Raw genomic sequence first — 20449 nt, 5'->3', positions numbered from 1 at the left:
CAAACAGGCAGCTCAGTACTCCCTACTCCCACTAGTGAGTAAAGAAACTACCCCTTGACCAAACAAGGAAAATGGAGAAAACAGAAACCAAGACAAAGCCCAGGGATCAGCAAAATCTGATCACTGGAACAAACTATTAGAAAAGTATGGAAAACAAGAGTATTTTTTTTTTTTTTTCAAGTTTTTTTCAGATAGGCAGAAAATACAATAAATGCTGTGTTTTTCGACTAAATGCTATCAAAAGCTAGTACACTTGAGTGTATTAGCCTGTTGTTTAACTTTTAAGCAAAACTTAAACAAGCAAGTGCAATAAACAATTCACTTATATATATCTTTTACTTGCTTAGAGTTTTATGGACCTGAAGAAAGGGATACTCGAAAGCGCTTGTCCACTTTGTGCATTTTTTATTATTTTATTAATGTTTTTATGCTCTTCAGCATGGTGGTCTATGTGATTTTTTAAGTTTTTATCCAGGTTTCATATCACTGTGGACCTTTAATCTGTTTAGGCATTTTTCTTGCTGGATACTTTTGAAACAGCAGATTACAAATTGTGTGATGGTAGCTCATTGGTGTAATGTGAAGCAGGGAATGGTAAAAGCATAAAAATGGCATGCAGGTATGACTACAAAATATATTGACTACATGGAATCAATCAGCTCATTCATGCTGGTGTGAGTAAGGCATGGTGAAGGAGGATGAGGGTATTGCAAGCTGCATATGGCTAGTAAAACATGTACACCTATACTTGTGGTATAAGGCTTTTGTATAAGTCTTGGGTTACTTGATAATGTAATTCAGAGATCCATAAAACTATAGCACAAGGATCTTTTTATGTTCATAGGTTCATAGGAGATTACTAGGCTAATGGCTTAAGGGCCCTTACAAGCCTAACCAATATAACCTGATTTTACCCAATATATAGTCCCTAGGGGCAAGAGGATGGCATGGATTTGTACCTGTGCATTGAGTATCTTACAGATTAGGTAAATACAAATGACTTATTTTCAAAAGAAATAAAATAAAGAAGAAAAACGCAAACTGCTGGGTTTGAACTCTCACATACTGGAGCTCATTCTGCTGTTCGCAACAATTAAATACATTTCATGCAGGTGGTGTAGAGGGATAATGCCTTGACTACAAAACAGGTGGCACAAGTTTGACTAGTGACTTTGTTGTTTTACGGCACAGGCAGAGAGGCTGGATATGCTTATCATGGTGGAGAGGGTCAGTGGGTTTCATCTGATGCGCACAACAGCTCCACTGATAAGGCATCACTGGAGAAAGGAACCTGATAGGGCAGTGGGGTCTGGTTTAGGGGGATATGGGCATGCTTTTCCAAGTCATTGATTGTAGCCCCTGTCAGCATGTGTGTGAGAGCATACATGCATGAACTGAGGGAAAGTAGGTAGCCCTTATGGTGACATGAGTGCTTATGTCACCAACAGGGTTGGGTGGTAGGTTCATAAAATAAAACAATGCTCTCATTTCTGGGTACAGAAAGCACCCTCATGGCTCCTTATATGACATTGCCTTAGAGTACTGATGGTTGGCAGGCAGTGCAGCAAAATAATACAATGAAAACAAAAATGCATTTTAGTCATTATGCATTTTTCTGGTTTTACTGTTTTGCTCATATGTCAAAAATACTGGCTGTACACTTCAGTAGAACCAAATATCTTGCTTCCTACCTAAACTAGGAGAACATACCATAGTATGTCAGCAGTTCTTTTTATCATTGTTCAACAAAAGCATTTTCCAAAGCAGATGACCTGGTCTTACCTGCATTAGCTCTCCATATCATTGTCTGTACCTATTTTGGGAATAAACTACAATTCAACACATTTTTCCTGTGTTGGTAAGTATTAACCTACAGTTGTCCTCTTGAAACAGAAGCACTAGGAATTGGGTAATTGTTTAGGTTTGGATCAGTGATGGAAGGCTGGCCACACTGAGTAGCACAGAGTGCCCAAGACTTGCATGCCCATATGGCAAGAGAAGATGTGAGGTGGTCCACTGATGCAGTAAAAAGCTGAAGCAGTTCAGCACCCCTGGATCAGCTGCAACATTAGCAGTTTTCTCACAGTATCATGCCACTGTATATATTATAATGATGACATTTTATACCTGGTGTTCAGGAAAGCCACAGGGTAAACTGCTGCAAGAAATCTAGCAACAAGCCTTTCTAACCAGAATGGATAGACTGGAGACAAGTGTAAATAATGAGGCCATTGGTACATGTCAGTGATTCCCTGCTTGTGTTATAATTATATGTAATAGGAAGTTTGACAGCAGCAGAAGGTCGTTAAAGATCCAGATTCCTTCAGGATAACTCTTGATTATCTCACCTTTGGAAAGTCAAAAGTTCAAGAGAGGAAAAAAATGTATAAAACATGAGGCTCTAGAGAATGCATTGACCAGTTACAGAATAAGATGAAGGTGTAACTAAATAGCTTGTGTGTTTCAATATGCCTGGTTGAGCCAAATCTTTGTAGAAATGGACTGTGCTGTGGCACAATCCGAACATGTAAATGGTCTATAGATGTATAGGGGAAAATAATTAGAAAAGCTCCTTTATGTATATTGCCTGGTGTTAAAATTTTTTTCTAGTCTTAAGTATAGAAGGTTGAATTTACAAATGTACTGAGGTCATGCAAGATACCAAGCCATAGCATGAATTACCATTATGGAGCCATTTGCATGAAAATGTCATCAGCCCCCCCCCCATATTTCAATTATCTGTTTTAACTATGAAAATTGAATTAAGTCAGCAGCCAACAGCTGATCTTGTCTTCCACAAACATAGTGCAGAGGCAGCAGTCTAGTCAAGCCTTTTCCCTTATACTGAAAGACTGATGGATTAACAGCTATTGTACCTATTAAAACTCCCTGGTTAGTAATCAAATCTTAAACCTCCTGGATCTTAACAGCCTTGAGCTCTTATGATCCTTTGTACAACCAGTCATCCTGAACTTTAGTGCAAACAGGCTTAGTGGCTGCTACAACCCTCTCAATACCTCCCCAAAACTGAGAGTATTTATTATGGATTCACTCAAAGGGTTTAAGCAAAGCAGTATCAATGAATATCTTATTCATGGAAGTAGATTAGACAGCTAAGTGACGATGGTGCTCTAGTTTTTATTTGGATGTTAGAAAAGGCTATACAGTACCATCGGGACTTAACAGAGATTGTAGTGTAGGGTGGGAACCTATCCATCATGGCTTCACTGCATTTGCTCATCTGAGCACTGGGGAATGCAAACAGGATACAGTTTAGTAATGAGTGAAGGAGTTTTATTATTCCACTGGTGTGATATGATGCTTGGATAGAACATTGGCCCTGGCAGTATACATTTATTAGCACCTTGAGGACAGAGAGACTGTATTGGTATGTAGATGCTTACAGAACTGAGGAGAAGATGTACTGCATGCCATGGGAAAGACATAAAAGTGACAGCTTTAATAAGCTAGCACATCTAGGGGATTGCCACACCTGCACTTGGCATGTCTTCATCTACATTATTCTCTGAAATGGCACCAATAGACATGAGGCAGGAACTCGTGAATATAGTCCCACTCTAGATCACATACATAAGAGTATCAGAAAATGTACAGGACAGTAAGGAATTCTGAATCTGGCTTCACTCCAGGTGCACAGCAGCACATCTCCTTTGAGCAACTTAGCTCAAGCATGTGCCTTTTTATCTGTTTAGCAAACTCATTCAGCTTTTCTGACAGTGTCTAAGGAACATCTATCACATTGGAGATCTTATTTTTAAAACATTCTTTCTTATTAAAATCTTAACTGAGTTGTGGCAAAAAACTGGCAGTACATAGCCAGCCCACGTACACATTAAACAAGTTTTAAAATAAAAGAGGCATACTGCAGTACGTCAGACCTAACATAATACACACCCATGGTATTCATTGTCATATTAACTTTGTGACTGAAGCTCAAAGGGTAAAAAAAAAATCAGTGACAGTTAATATATAATTTTAGAAGAGGAATGATACTGGCACATTGTTAATCATTCTCCAGTACTCATGTTATCGCATTTGGGGGGCATTTTTGAGACAGACCTTATCCACAAATATCAGGTATGAGGAAGAAACCCAGTCCAGGTTAGAAAACCTGTCTATTGCAGGATGTATGAACACCTATGGTTAACTTAGGAGTATTTCCAATTCACCTACTGAATTGATTGTTGAATGTGGAAGGAAACTGGAGACCTCAAAATCAACCTACATGGAGGCAGGAAGAACATGCAAACTCTACACAGAAGGCACTGCAGCTTAGACTCAAACAGGAGAACCAAGAAATGTCAGGTGGCAATGCTCACTGCTGCACCATTGCTCCATGTCTTATCTCTCTGTGTATCTGTCTATCTAGCTATCTTTTTTTATAAAGTCACCAACACTAGTTAATAAAGTATTACTTTGGGCAGTTAGAGTATAAGAAATAAAAACAAGAATAAACATGCTTTTATTGAGTGTTTTTAACTTTCTTATAAACATAAACATACCATCTAAAAGGCTCTGTCCCTTGATTTATTTTGCCACACACTATGCTTTACCATCTACAAAATAAAGTCATAGTTTTGGCACTGAACTTTGTAGATATAATCTAAATGAGAGAGAGAGAGAGAGAGAGAGAGAGAGAGAGAGAAAGAGATAGGAGACAGAAACAAATATGAATCAAAAATTTTCAGCTGCCCTGTGGTAATGCTAAAATTCAGCTTAGTGAAGGCAAGAAGAACTCTGTTTTGAATGGGGTTATAATGGCTTGGATTCCAAAAAGAATCAGGCAGCAAAGTGAGTTTGTCCACAAAGACTGAACCACTACCCTCATCAACGAGTAGTAGTCCAGCCCCATCCTAGTCATGTTTTAGTAGATGTTATAGCAACATAACGCCAACAGGGAGCCATAATTACTGAGGTCAGTTTCAAAATTACATTGCTGTTTCAATTCAGCAAGCTATGCAATGTAATTCATGAACAGTCAATGGATTTTAATCAAATAAGCATATTCTAAGAGGCAGTGACCACTGTATAAGTTTTCTGAACCCTCGTAGCATAATGGGACCTGTATCTTGCAGTACACATGTGCATCTATGTTTGTTTATGGTTACATGTGTATGTACATGCTGCAGGTATGTGTTTGTGTGTGTGTGTGTGTGTGTGTGTGTGTGTGTGTGTGTCTCTGTCTGTATTTGAGTGTGTGTATGTTTGCGTGTGTCTAGGGGAATGTAATCCTCATGAAGTTACCCACAATACTGTACTGCATATAACTGCATGGCAACTGTACAGTGCATCCAGTGCCAACATATAGTTTTGTGTTGTATATGTGGTAAACCAACAAGGCATCAGGGGAGGTGAATGCTGGTTCTGGTCTGAAATTTCCTTTTGTGAGTATGGCACGCGCGCATGTGTGTGTGTGTGTGTGTGTGTGTGTGTGTGTGTGTGTGTGTGTGTGTGTGTGTGTCTGTATGTGATTATTGGTGTGTGTATATATTTATTTTCCTATTTGTTGCCTGTTTAAGCCCACTTGTAAATTGTCTTTTTTCAGGGGAAATCTGGGAGCACTGTCTGGTAAAGTGACATACTCAGAGTCACACTTGGGCACAGGAAGCAACTCATTAGTAGCTCACAACTTTAGTCCTCTGTGCTACCTACTATATATATATATATATATATATATATATATATATATATATATATATATATATATATATATATTTATAGATACACTAGACAATCTTGATGTACTGAAATGTTGAAATTCAGTACGTCAAGACCGAATAGTGGAAAGTGCAGTTAACCAAAACTACACTATGCCGAATCCACAAATGTCGAATCCGCCACTATTGTGGTGTCTCGTTCGTGATGTGTGGTGCAGTTTGTGGATTTATCTGGAGTTTCAGGTAAGTGTTGTGTGTTTGAGGATAATGGGTAGGGATTTTAGTGTGTGTGAGTGCGTGCGGTGGTGTTTGTTGTGTGTTTGTGTGTTTAGTGTGACCTCGGAGTTAGAATATATAAGTGGGGGGGGTGTGAGGGGAGCAGCCCTCCACATGGGGGGGTGCAGGTGGGCTTTCCCCCCTGCTTAAAGGTAGGTTGTGTGTTTGTGTGTGTTGCTTTGTTTGTTTAGTTAGGTAGGTGTATGTGTGTGTGATTATGTACTGGTTTGTGTGTGTGTGTGTGTGTGAATGGTCACATTAGTAGTGTTCGTTATTGTGGGTTTTCGTGTATGTGGTTTTTCGACTATTCAGTCTCGAAATACTGAAATTCGACATTTCAGTATTTCGAGATTGTATACTGAGTCTATATATATATATATATATATATATATATATATATATATATATAAATATATAGACATATAAATATGTCCAATCTGTGTGACTGTGTGTGTGTGCTCACACACAGATAGAGGTGTAGACATTGACAGCTACGTTAATCAATGCATGCATAATAAGCAAGTATTCTCTCAACATCCCCTATGACTTTAGTCATATCTTATGCTGGGGATCATATCTTGTCTTGAACATAAATTGATTTGGAGTACATCACAGTGTGTATTGTAATGCATATCACAAGGAGCATAATTCCACACAAATCCCAGCAGATTTTAAAAGTTTTAGCCTTACATATAGATGCCAGCATTTATTTGCCTAGTTAATTGAGAGATATTTATTTGTCATAATAATTATGAAAAATAAAATGAAGACTCCAAAGGTCAATCAAAGTGCATCATGCTCTGAAGGTTTTGTCAAAATTAACTTTACGTTTGCTTATTCTTTAATTTCTTCTTTAACATCTGAAGACTGGAAATAAAACTTATAAAGTAATTTACCGTTGTATTATATTAGAATAATGTAGGGGAGCAGGAAGAGAGGATAGAAATGCTGCAGATTGTCATATTTATGGAGCATTCGATATTTGGTGTTTTTCTTTGAAAATATGCTATTATAAAGCACAGCGTGTGATGCTATGAAGAAACAATGTTCACCAGTCACCATATGGTATTTTAATATAATTTGCAGACATACCTCTCAAATGTCCAGATTTCTGCAGAATGTCCAGATTTTTACCTCATATTTTTAGTCTGCTCCACATAAAATTTGTGGGCTTCTGGCAAATCATTGAGGATTGAAGTACCTAAATAATTACAGACATTTGAGTTTCAGACTTCATATTCTTCAGAAAATACACAATAATTCACAAATTGTTATTCTAGCAACTTTCTCATTTTCTAGAAGTAATATTTAAATACTGTCCCTATTTTTGATCCTTAGTCCCCTCATGATTTCTGGCTTTGTTCAGATTTCTTGCACTGTTGATAAGTATGTTTGCAGAGCAAATTTATACAAGCATCTCAAGGGTATTTTTTAGTAAGGTTAACCCTTTAATCAAAGTTTTAAATAAGTGCAGCTACCAAAGGACTGGCTTTGCTAAACTTTTCCTCTAGTGGCATACTTTAGAGTTATTCCCTGACTTATAAAGGCAGCTATGTACATATCCCACATTCAAAGACTTCAAAAATAGCTGGGATAAAATGAATTATAGAGAGTATTCACATCAGCAGATGCCTTAAGGCATGCAGTGCCCATATATCTGTTAGCCAATAGCTATAAAATGTACAGTGACTTGAATCCTGGCATAGATGAAGCAGAAAGAAGAAAAATATATATATCAGGTCTTTTTTATTTAAATGTTAGCTACCAGTATTTCTAATGCTTTATAAGTAATTATATATTGACTTCTGAAATTGTCATTAACATCTTGTTTAAAATGAACTTAAAAAGTGTGTTCCTTAGTTGTCTTCCTGCTTATTTACAAAATATATTTTTCTTTTGTCTTGACTACTAGCCATACTTACTATTAACTTCTCAATAACCACGTTACTGTTATTAACTGTAAATACCTCACCTTCAGTTCAACACTACTTAATATGATGCCCACTATGTTGGTGTTCACACAAACATTCCAGATATTGCACTTTTATAACCTTTGAGAGATTTGCAGCTTTATCCTGCACTGATCATAACCATCATGGATGCAGAGGCACATAATGCTTTAATTTCATACCAGTGTTGCTTTGAAACATCCTCTAGTTCATTCTCTGTACAGTCTTGCCCATAATGAGTAAAAATATGTTTTATTTCATTTTTAAAGTAAAACGTATCTACATGATAATGTTACTTTGATAAGGACTTTACTTGCCTCATCTATTATAACCTATTTATGTAATTGCTTGCTACTTATTTTATTGTGCATTAATTATATCAACAAATTCCTCTTTGCCACACGCAAACAAATATGACAGAGTTACTTGGGTGACTATCAGGTAAATTGAGAGGGAATTTGTCATTCAGTGGGCAAAAAGCATACAGTATTTGAATCAAAATCTATTTAGTCTGACATTGCTTCAGAAATTTTCATCAAATCCATCTTCTTGATGTGTTAAGTGACCAGGCTTGAGGACAGGACTGTCAGTAATGACATATTTAGAAAACCTAATTCGCCCTAATTGATTAATAAATATTAAAGTCACAGTTCTGCAGTGTAAAGTTAATTATTTGCTTTGATTCTGACTAGCTTTATGTTTGAATGTCAATGGCAGAGCAATGTTTCAAGGAAAGAGAGTTATCAGATTTGCATACTTAAAAAGCCTCAGTGTGCAAATGGATTTGAAGACTAGATATGATTTATTAACCTCTAGTGTCCTTTTTCCTGTTATGACCTGGTTAAATTCATGGATAATATCACATGGACAACATGCTGTACAACATTAGGTTTAAACCTGCAGAACAAGGTAAACAAGTAGGCAGATACCTAATGCCACTATATTCACTGAAGGAAAGTCCGGTGACCTCACCCAAGCACAGCACTATTGAATTTCACTGTTTGTCTAAAGGAATATGTAAATGCAGACAACAACAGAATCACATCTGCATTCTGCCTCATTGTGAAATGATGTATTAAGGAAACTAGAAAATTTGATTGCAGGAGGTAGTTCTTGAAATGAACATGGAAGACAGTTCTATAAAAGGCCCTGGCAAATGGCTGAAACCTCTTATGTAGTGGGGGGGGGGGGGGGTCCCAGATCAAAGTATTCAAAAATAAATTAGACCTTCACATTTACATGCCGTCTTTAATTTCTAAAATTCATCAGTGACCTATGGTGCTTCAGATTAAGTAGTTTGTAAATTTCAAACACCAAATGTGGCTTTGAGGGGTACAGGTAGACAGTCTGCATCTCTACGAGTGGGACAGTGATCTTGTCTCAGGGAATTAATCAGGAATTTGTAGGTTTTCTTTGTAGCACTCTGCACTCTTTGCAAGTACACAACACCATTATGATGAACTGACAGTCTGATGGTATCCTTTTTCCTGTCTAGTCAACACACTTAAAACTCTATGATACATGGGCAATACTGCTGATCTCTTGTGTATAGAGTTGCACATGCAATTATAAAAGGGTCAGTACTGGATCCAAATGAGCCTTCAAGTACTTGCAAGTTGCAACAATTTCAAGACAGTGTCTTGCAATGTTAGAATGTTAAGATTTGTCCTTAAGACCTCAAAAGAGATTAATTCCAGCCATTCTCCATGTTTATAGATACCACTATACTGTCACCACACCTCTGATCCAATATCATCTTAAATTTCTTCAAGTTGTTGGCCAGTCTCTCATCTGCACATAACAGATTCCATTTCTGACTTACACTATAATGAAAAACTCCCATAAGATCCTCTGATAAGTCCAGGTACTTTTGATCATATTGAGAATTTCCTATGTAACAAATAAGGTAGATGTTCTCTTTCCCACACTGACTTTTAGTCTCAAGTTACGTAAACTTTAGCATAGCAATGTTAAATTATTGCAGAGTGTTTATTGGTCTGTATGGTTAAATTGCCTAATGCGCAGATTACCTTATCTTCAGCATATGGGAACATATTGATATTTTGCAAAGTTATTGCAAAGGATTTAAAAAAAGAATATCTTGGGGTGAAGATGTATGGCTGTGGTGTGTGGTAACATAGAATGATAATCTGCTAGAGCATTAGGAAATAAACCTAGTGCCGTGTTACTCAGACCATAAAGCTATAGTCAGTTTTACACTATCTAGATAGACAGCAGCACTGGTTTGAAGTTTATGAGTTTTTTTTTCTCTTGGACCCGACTTGTGCACACTTGGCAAGCAGCTGGGAAGAAACATGCAGTGGGTATTCCAGAGGTCTTCCCTCACCTCTGCATGAGGCATTGTCACCAAGAAGCCCTGCCCATCTCTCTGCTGCATAAGTGGTGGTCTCTCCAATCTCTACCAGGGGGAGTGAGTCACCCTGTGTGCCTCCGAATGCATGCAAACCCCACTCTTCTCCTTAAAGAGGTGATCCAGCTGTGTCCCTTTCTTCCTGCCTGTAATTGAACCCTGGGTGCTTAGTTCACTATCAGGGCTCAGTGTCTCTGTGCCACAGAGCCACGCATAGTATGAATGATTTTTTTACGCAAGAATATTCCACGTGATAATATCAACAAAAACTTGCCTTGACATTTTTGACAAACTACTATTTAAGTAATGGCTTTATCCTTAATGCATTTGGACTTAGCTGATAAAATAGTTGTGGGAATGAAACAATCACTTAGTAGAGGACATTCGGTAAGTGAAGGACTTAATCTGTTAGTATAGCTGGTACAAATGCACTTCTATGTAGTATGATTTCCAGCGCTTGAATGTGGTCTGGAAGGTATTCTACCTGGGAAGAAGTATAGTCATTCAGAGTACTGTTAGTAAGAATATTATTGTCATGTACCTAGCACAGGTTACAATCCCTGACTATTACAGCATAGCTACACTGTACATGTGACAACATACGAGTGATAACTTCTTTTAGGATCTTGGAAGTGCTTGGAGAAGCCTGCTGTAGCAGCTCAATTCATATTTAACATTTCTGTGATAAAAGACATTCACAAACGAATCACTCTTGTTCATGAGCAGCGCTATCTGAAGAATGTGTATAAGTACACGATCAATGATTCATTTGAATAGTAATGCTGAAGCACCAGTTTAGTTTCTAGTTTCTGGATGTGAAGTGTACGGTATGTTTGCTGCACAGATATAGACTGAGAAACAGTGTCATCAGGATTCAGCCATGATTGCATGATCCCTATTATCTCTGCTTTATAAAGCTGGAGCTAAGATTCAAAACCAGCATATCTGTCTGTGATGCTACTAATACTAACACTAGCTGTATTGAGTCTCTTCATTCTGAAGTAACCTTATATGCTTTTTAATACCCTCAACATCCTAGCAGTGGCACTATTATAGTCCTCAGAGGCTGCCTGTGCCTGTTATGTCAGAGACTGGCAGGCTGTTTATAATTTACACTTTAAACAACCTGAAGATGCATGATTAAAACATATTCAGTAATTAATATGAATCGAGTGGCTGCAAAATTGTTTGTAGAAAATATGATGGGAATAATAACTCTGCAACCACTGGCTGTATGGGGATCAGATTCATGTGGCTTTATTGAAGTAGTTTCAGCAAACACAAAAAAATTGAAATCAGTTTGCTGAAACCACCTTCAGTGGACATTATAAGATTCCAGTGTGCGGGAGACTCTTCACACCCCTGCAATTATAAATACCAACTCCAAGGTCACACAACACAGAAGAAAAAGCCAATATACACTGCTGATGAAAGTGGTTTCTGTGAGCTGCCTTCCATTTCTTTGTATCTGCAGAAACGAACTTCAGCGAGATGACATGCTGCCATGGTGATCACTGTAAGATATGTATGCACATGAACAAAATGGATCTTAAACACTGACACTGGCCTGAGTCCTAGCATGTGTACCTGTGACCAGACAGAGCCAGTGATGCATGAAGACCTAGGATAGCGTTTCCATTAGCTTTCAAACTCTTTCCAGATGGAAAAAAATATATAGTTCATGGTGAGCATGACCACAACAGTGAATGTAGTGAGTAGCACCAAAACAGGGGCAATGTCTCCCAGAGGATGCCCATACAAAACAGACATGCTAAAACTCAGTGTAGTGCAGCACCATAGCCTTGAGTGAAGAGTCATTCATTTGGGACAATAAGGAGGGTGCTCTGATAAGGAGCCATGGTCATTATGATCAATAGCCTGATAAACAGACTTTAAAGTGAAGGAGAAGAGAAAGAGACAAACTCTGTTCTACCAATGCTGCATGCCTGAGACAAACAGAAGAAAACTTTTATGTAGGGGGGTGGTCTCAGATCCAGATGCATCAGTATGCCTACATTATGTCCACTGATGATGTCTAAGAGTCCTGTAGCAGGGCCACACGACTTGAAACATGGCTGTGCAAAATTTAACATAAGTGATATGAAGGTCAAAATTAAGTCTACAGTGGGTTTAACCCTCTCAAATTAATCTTAACTTAAAAAAAACACTTCTCCCTGCTATTAAACTAAAACAGTAAAATTTCCACAAACAGTTCCCCTGATATTATCTTGTTGAACAAAGAGGACACATTGAAGAGTACCAACCCACTGTATGACATAGTTACCATGGTGAGCTGAACCTCACCATTCTGGAAATTTTTTAAAACCAGAATAAATTCAAAAAGCTGAACACTTAGTGACCCTTGAGACCTAATGAGGTCATCCAGTCACTCTTAAAGAGACTTAACCGGAGGGTTGAGATGACTGAATGAGGCTTCACATGTAGTGGTCTTCTCGTTTTATGAAAGCACTTTATTCACACTTTTAAAAGGCAAAACTAAACATAAAAAAAAAAACTGTGATGAAATACTTTGTTATAAGAATGAACGCGTTTAACTGTGGACTAAATAAAGTACAAACAGATTTAATTCCTCTGTGATTTGAGCATCATGGGCTGGGTAATTCCAATGTATTTTTTGTCTGCTTTTTGCTTTCTTGTTCTTTTTATTTACAGGAACGAAGACAGAGAGATGTATACATGATTTCTGTTGTCTTTGCAGGACTTTTATAATTTCTCGGAAAGGATCAAGAAAGATGACTGCTTCCATAAGTATGTTTTTGGGAATGAACTGGAATAAGTGAAAAAAAGAGATTTCAGGAAAATCCTTGGCTTTTTATAAAAATACCAAAAAAAGTTTTGTCTTTTCTGCCGAGTATCCTATTAATAGCAACAAAATAAATAGTGTTGATTGTTTTTCAGTCAGAAAGGAGATCATAAATGGCTTATGCATGTGAATGGGAAAGGGGAGTCTATACCTTACACTAGGTACATGATGTCTGAATGTGACTCAGGGACATGGTTCATCTACCAATCACAATATGATAGGAGACTGTTAGCATCTGACTGTAATGCATAGATATGATACTGCTACCTACTGTAGCACTGTAGAAGCATCCTATCGCCTTTCCCGATCTCAGAGTGATTTGTAGACAAAACATGATGCCTTCTCCTATCCAGTGTTACAGAGTTATGATAAAGCTTTTTATTTATTTAACATTCTTCATCAAACGAGGCATTTCTTCTACATGGTATCCATCCATCTAGTCCTGTTGTTTTCCTGTTTATATATTCAGCTATTCTTCCTAAGATACTTGCATTGTACTGTCATGTGGATTGAGCAGATAAACCCTTATTGAGACATAGCCAGTCTTTCTTGGAAGGGCTCGGGGAGTCCATCTGAATGAGGTCATAGTACCTCTTTTAAACCTCAGTCATTTCAGTGGATACCCAGAATTTACCTAGTTTAAATAAAACTACTTCTGGGGATCTTCTTGGTCTGCAGGGACCTATAATGCACAGCAGCCAGTCATATTCCTTTATTTAAAAAGTGCAAACAACTGATGGTGCTACCACACCAGAATGTATTTAATTGGACTCCATGACCAAGTTAATTGAATTATGTACAGTTCCAGGAAACTTCCATTGTATTCACTTACTTATGATGCACTACAGAGAATACTGTATCAGAGCATTAATGTTGTTTAAGATGGTTCAGGGAAAAAATATTACAGAAAACACAACAAAAGCAGGAAACTAATGTCTGATTTCACTAACTACTACAGCCAGAAAAACAAAAACAATATTCAAGTATTTTGCATCTGTCTCTTTTGTAGGATGCTTCACTGCTCCCCAGCATATTTATTGCTGGCTCTGTGACATTATTAAATGTTTGAGAAAGGGAAAGCATTTTGTCTGTTTGCACAAGTAGTTGATCAGATTTTGACTTCTTGTTTTTGCAACATTGTGCATTAGTGCTTTTCTCTTCAGCTCACAACTGGTATGCTCTTTAAGGCATATGAACTGCATATGAATGCAAAACAACATAAGGATGGGAATAACCTCCTAATATGAATTTATTTTTAGTAAGTAAGATTGCAGATAATGCAAGCTTCACCAGTGAATGCTGTTGTTTCCAATTTGGATTTGTTAGAGCATATTAACAACTAGTACAATGAGAATGGCCTGAAATTAAACATAAAAAAGTAGCGTAGTTCATTTTAGTAAACAAAAGATTTTCACATACCGTATAGGTGACACAACCCCCTGTTCAGGCAATGTCTTAAGGGATCATACTCTGTCACACTTCCCCTTACCTCTATCAAACCAATGGTGGCACTTTACCCTTTGCTATCCCTACCCTAGCCTTCTGTCTCCCTCTCTCACCCTTTATCCTAAATTCTTCTCTTTGCTAATAATATTACTTACATATTAAAACTTTTCTATTCTTACAGCCACCAAAATTGTAACTAATCCTCCACTGTTATAAATTGATACAATGTTATTGTGTTGTTATTCTTTATTTTATGTGCTACTACTGTCTTATATATACTGCATTTATTGTGTATCATTTTATTTGTATGTAATTAAATGTGGAGCTTTTCTCCCCGGGCCTTCACTGAAAATGGAGTCTTCTCAGGCCTAGTGGACTTTCCCGGTAAACTAATGCAATAAATAAATCTAGGCACTCTTTTTTATAATTCTTTATCAGTTAATCATCATGTTTCTACGGTTGCTCAGAAAACCTTCTAGCTGTCTCATCTAACTTCCAAAGAAGTCTTAATTCCTTTTTACTTGTATCTCATCAAACACATTATTGAATATAATGCACCTTTTGACAATTACTTGTCTAGCATATCACAGAACTTGAGTGATCTCAGATATTCTTAACTAAGAAGATCAGTGGCCTCAGAAATCTAAGTTATCAGTACAGACTGGCAGCCTGTCTCTGAACTCAGTCTGACTCCTCCATGGAAATCTGTGTCAACCCTTTTGAGCCATGAAGGATCCAACCCTATCTGACCTCCTATTCCTTCACAGAGCAAACGATATCTTAGATACTGGGTTTAAGGAACAAACCTTCCTTAACAGATGAATAAGATGTGTCTGTGAGATATATTCATATCACAACATACTCCTCACCTGTGGAACAAACATCCATGCCTTATCAAACAGAGTAGCTACTTTACCACCATTAACGTAACTCTATACAATTAGATGGGCATCCTCAAATTCTCCTCAGCCTATCATGTCTTGCCATCCTCGAAGATGAAGGAACCTTTGAATAGGGGTTTTGGCTAGACTTGTAATGGTCTGCAGGATGATTACCTAGTACTTAACCTATGAACCCATCAGTACATGCTTTTGTTGTCACAGACCCTTTTCATCTTTAACGTAGGCCTCAAAAGCAAGGATAAATGCAATATATAGATACGTAGCTAGCTAGCTAGATACTTTTGAGTAGCCAAAGAACCAGAATGTATTTGGAATGTAGGAGAAAAAACAGAGTACCCACAGAAAACCCTCACATGCACATAGGGCTAACAAACTTCACAGATCTAGATTTTAAAGTACATGAGCACACAAAAACATGTTTTTTATTATCGTATCATTGCTGTCATAAGAGTAACCTCAGCTTTTGCACATTGTGATGCATAAACATTTTGTTGTGACACACATTTGGTTATTTTTTATTAGACTAGTTCTGAGCCCCTTTTCTGAACTGAGGAAGCTCAGTCACCCTTCAAGGTTACAGCTAGAAAAACGTCCATAGCTACTAAGCCATGACACTCGTTTTGCTGCTGTTTTTGTTTCTTTTGAAATTTGAATTTCTTATTAAAGTTGGTTAATAATTTTGAGATATTTGGTTTGGAATGTATGTTCAGCATACAGTACTTACCACAAATGTGAATAATAATGACAGGTTGATGTCCTTTGTAAGTATCCATTTCTATGCAAGTAATTTTAACAGTTAATGCTGAATATGAGACCTGGCGAGATGCACAACCTGGTCTGTTGTTCTTTAAAAGTTGCCACAGATGCAGTAATTGCTTTCAAAACTATAACATTTCATCAGAATTAGATCACGCATTAAGTAACATAACACTAACCTGCTGCAGATAGTTGACAAATCGGCACATAAATTCTCCAAAAATCCAGCTGGGTAGTGGATAGAGAGTGGCAGTAAAAGGCACACAGCAAACCAAGAAAATGATGTCTGTGGTGGCCAGATTTGCTGTTAAATAATAAAGAAAAAAGCGTTAAGTATTCATTTTGTAATAGAAAGATGCATATAAGAACTGTCTGCCCAGCATATTCATATCCCTACCAAGATGAGGCTTTTCATATAACATGGCATTTTATGCCCTGGCACTTATTTAAGACTTCAGCGAACATGCAATAAAACCCATAATCATGCTTATGGGACAGCCTCCAGGCCCTGTGATATAGCTGTATGTGGAATGGAGAGCACACAGAGTTGTGCTGATGTCAACATTACAACTGATGCTTAAAACAGCGGGTCTTTCTGCATAACACATGCCTTTAACTCTTTACAGCACTTCAGACAAGGCTAATGGCATGCATGCACAAAGGAATCAAGACATTGTGAAAAAGGTATAACAATATTTACAGTAAACTGAGTCTCCAGGATTTTTGCTTCATGCTTAATTGCCCTGTATTATCAAAGCTGTCTCTGTACTGGTAATGCACTGTGATACGTTGAATACAATTTACAGGTCTTGCAGAATGCACATCTTGACACATTTCATTGTCATCGCATATTCTAAAGAATCTGCTGCTTTGTTGAATTATGTATCTGACTGGCTTCTTAATGTACACAGTAGTTTCTGCTATTGAAATGTTGTGGTCTAAGTGTGAGATTCTCTACATTTAACACATAGGCTAGGTAGATTGGTTAGGTAAGGTGCTAACAATATGTACAGAACATGTCTACGATAATACTAAAGAGGATTGAAGTACATGGGCTGGGGCTGGGGACATGTGCTTTGTGCTACTAAGCAACATTTGTGTGGTAGCCTTTGTGAGATATATGCAGGAATGTGTAGACACATAGGGGAAGGTGTTACAGACCCTTGAATCTATGAGTATACACATTAGCTGCTGGGTGGGGGTGGGTTAAGGCCAAATAAGAAAAACCCTAAACCCTCATGGCTGTCTAGATGATAGCCTGTAGCAATTGTCCCTCACCCCACAGTAGAGCTAAAGGGTGGGTTAATTGATGGTGGAGACTCACAGTGGGCAGGCAGTGGGAGATAAAATGTACCCAGAAAAAGAAAAGTGATTCTGCAATTTTCTCTTCCACTGGGGTTATTCTTTCAACTTTGTACTTCCTTAGTACTCATTTGTTTTACTATTTTTAAGGACAGTACATTTATTCTCCTTTCTTTGGGTACCATATCATCTTCACATGAATTGTTACAAAGGGTAGTCAGTTTTATCAGAATATATATATATTAATGTATTTTAGAGTTCAGTAGGACATCCCAGATTAGTTTTCCTACTCCTGAGTTTTAGGAGTTCTTCAACTGCTGCAGACCCTATGTGCTTCCTTATTTGGTTTCAGCTACAGTATTTTCTTATTTTATTACAACTAAACAAAACTATCTAGTATTGCTGCCTCTTCACTGCCACACTTTTTAACTTGTTTTTTCCTTTCTTAATGTAGTACAATTCACTACTTAACCCCACTGTCTTTATATGCTCTGTAGTACAGCTATAGACTTATTATATCCTTCTTAAACTTAGTTTGGTTAATTCACTTTGAGTGCCTTCTATTCTAATGGCATTTCTTATTTTCTCTGGTTTAATCAGTGCATTTTCTGTACTGCTACTTGCTTGATTCATTGCGATTTCTGATTGTCATCAATCATTTTGTGAGTAACCTTCTTGAGCATCTGTTTTGTCAATCATTTTGATGTTGTTTACCACACTTTGCATGAACTGAGAGTTTAAGCTGAATAACCTCACATGCGTGTACTGAAGGTTTGTCAAATATCTACTCAGACCATCTTTTCAAAAGATGGCTGTTCTCATTAAAGGCAGCCTTCTGTTTGTTTTGAAATAATACATAAAAAGGAGCTGCCATAGAAAAACATATTTAATGTGCTGTTTTTCAAAGACAAATGTCATGTTAAGGCATAAGTGTTGTGTTTTTTTTCTGATTGAGTTGAATGAGAATAATAGATGAGTGGGAGAGATCAGAAGGATTTTATTATGCATTAAAAGAGATACAGCTGTAAGTGATATTTTGGGTGCTTCATTGTGCCTTCTGATCTGATTGCATCATTTTTCATGCAACTGGTTTATAGAGGCACACATTTGTTGTCTATGAACGCCAACTCAGAACAGATGCTGTGTAACACTAGCATTTACTTAAGGTTCCTATTAATTTGGTCAGAAATGCAATAATTATGTGTTACAGGGAAGGTGGTCCAATGCCCTCTGAATATTCTTCTTTAATTTTTCACAGAAAAGGGCAGTACATCAGAGTGACTACAGTGACAGCTTGCAATGCTAAAGACCCAGGATTGCACCTCACCAACCCCCACTTATAGTGCTTTGCAAGTAAAAGCAGCTCATTTCATTTCCTCATTTTCATCTTTCTTAAAATAAAGCTTAGGCTGTGCTAGGTTTATCCACTTAAAGTCAGACAAACAAGTATAAAAGCAAAATATATAATCAGCAGTATTAAAATATTTAAGGGACAGTCCAAATCATAGCTTATGTGTCCCTTCCATGTTAACTTTTTGCTAAGACTAAGGATTTGGCTATAATATGTAATCATAGAAGCATCCCATACAGCTTGTTGACTATTATCAAACACATCGCATAAGCTGGGTCACCTGATGCTCTGGCAGGCCACAGACTGGCAACCCCGCAATCAAAAGCTGAGGACAAAAAAAAAGGATTCAGAACTGTAGCAAAGAGCTTATTCAGACTGATTGCTATATAAAGTAACATTCAAAGCCACAAAGTATATGTGTTTAAGGAGCCACAATATCAGCCGTGGCTTCTTACATGAATCCTGGTACTGCACTTGGATCCTGTCAGCAGCTAGCATTTGTGCCCAGGGCAACTACCCTGCACCCCACCATAATTATGGCTTAATTTTAATAAATACTGCAGAACATTCTTTATATTACTGTTTTATATCTCAATATCAGACCGATCTATTGCTCTGCATATGAATAAAGGACAGCACAACTAATTTGTGTGTGAGCAATATATACCTGCCTTCTGCAACTTAATTCAAACTCTGCTCTGTCCAAGTCCATGATTTATTTTATGAAGTAAGTGTTTTTTGCAGTCCATTGTACTTACTCACATATGTTCAGTTCAATCATTACTTAAATTATGAAATAAAGTACTATGTGCTCAAATTAAAGAACTATACTGAAGTCAGATTTGCAGGTTTTAAATTTGCTAAAAAGTCACATATCTAAACTAAATGGAGCATTGGCTAAGTATAGGACACTTCACCAGAGTGGTCTTACATTAAATATAGCTGATGGCTGTAGTTTTGCCACCTGCTACTGACATAATACACCCCAGCTACCCTCATACCTTATTTTCTTCCAGTGACCACATCTTGGGGAGGGTGCCCCACCTGTGCTCCTTTGTGGGTCTCATTCCTCCATCTAGGGGGAAGGCCTCTTGATCACTGGTGTTCCAAGACAGAAAAGTGAAGAAACTGGACCCATCATACTTTGCCTAAGTGGGGTTTTATCTATAAATCCTACTTCCTACTGACACATTGGGTTGATTTCATCAGGATAGGCATGCAATGACATTGTGAATGCCCCACATACACCTACATGTTGGTACATTTTCCTTTCTTTATTTTTGATCATCCTGCCTAGTGCAGGAGTAACTCTGATCATCACAGATATGGTATAATCACAGATCTCATAAAACTGGACATTTGCCCCTGCACATCCCAACACTCGCCCTCCTGTAAGAGGTGAGCAGACAAAGCCTCATCATTCCTATTCCCCCTGTTACAGCTGCATCAGGTGCCCAAGCCACCAATCAGACTTGGGCTTCCTGGGTTGTAGTCAGCACTTTATCTAACCATGTCAGCAGAGGTGGCTTGTACTCATGTAATTTTTAATTTGTGGCTTTCAATCAAAGGGCAAAGGCATCATACATAGAAAACA

General features: G+C 37.6%; 1 protein-coding gene across 1 annotated transcript in view; it reads right to left on the bottom strand.

Moving 5' to 3' along the window:
- Positions 1 to 20449, bottom strand: part of LOC122795874 (G-protein coupled receptor 54-like) — an 818582-nt gene that overhangs the window by 589775 nt on the left and 208358 nt on the right. The window contains exon 2 of the mRNA XM_044064291.1: positions 16382 to 16506. Within this exon, the coding sequence (XP_043920226.1) occupies positions 16382 to 16506 (125 nt within the window). The remainder of the gene's footprint in view (positions 1 to 16381; positions 16507 to 20449) is intronic.

This window comes from Protopterus annectens, chromosome 2.part2 (genome assembly GCF_019279795.1).
Source record: "Protopterus annectens isolate FY-2018-M chromosome 2.part2, PAN1.0, whole genome shotgun sequence".
Taxonomy (NCBI): domain Eukaryota; kingdom Metazoa; phylum Chordata; order Ceratodontiformes; family Protopteridae; genus Protopterus; species Protopterus annectens.
The sequence above is the reverse complement of the archived record's forward strand: the minus strand, read 5'-3'. Positions and strand labels throughout refer to the sequence as shown.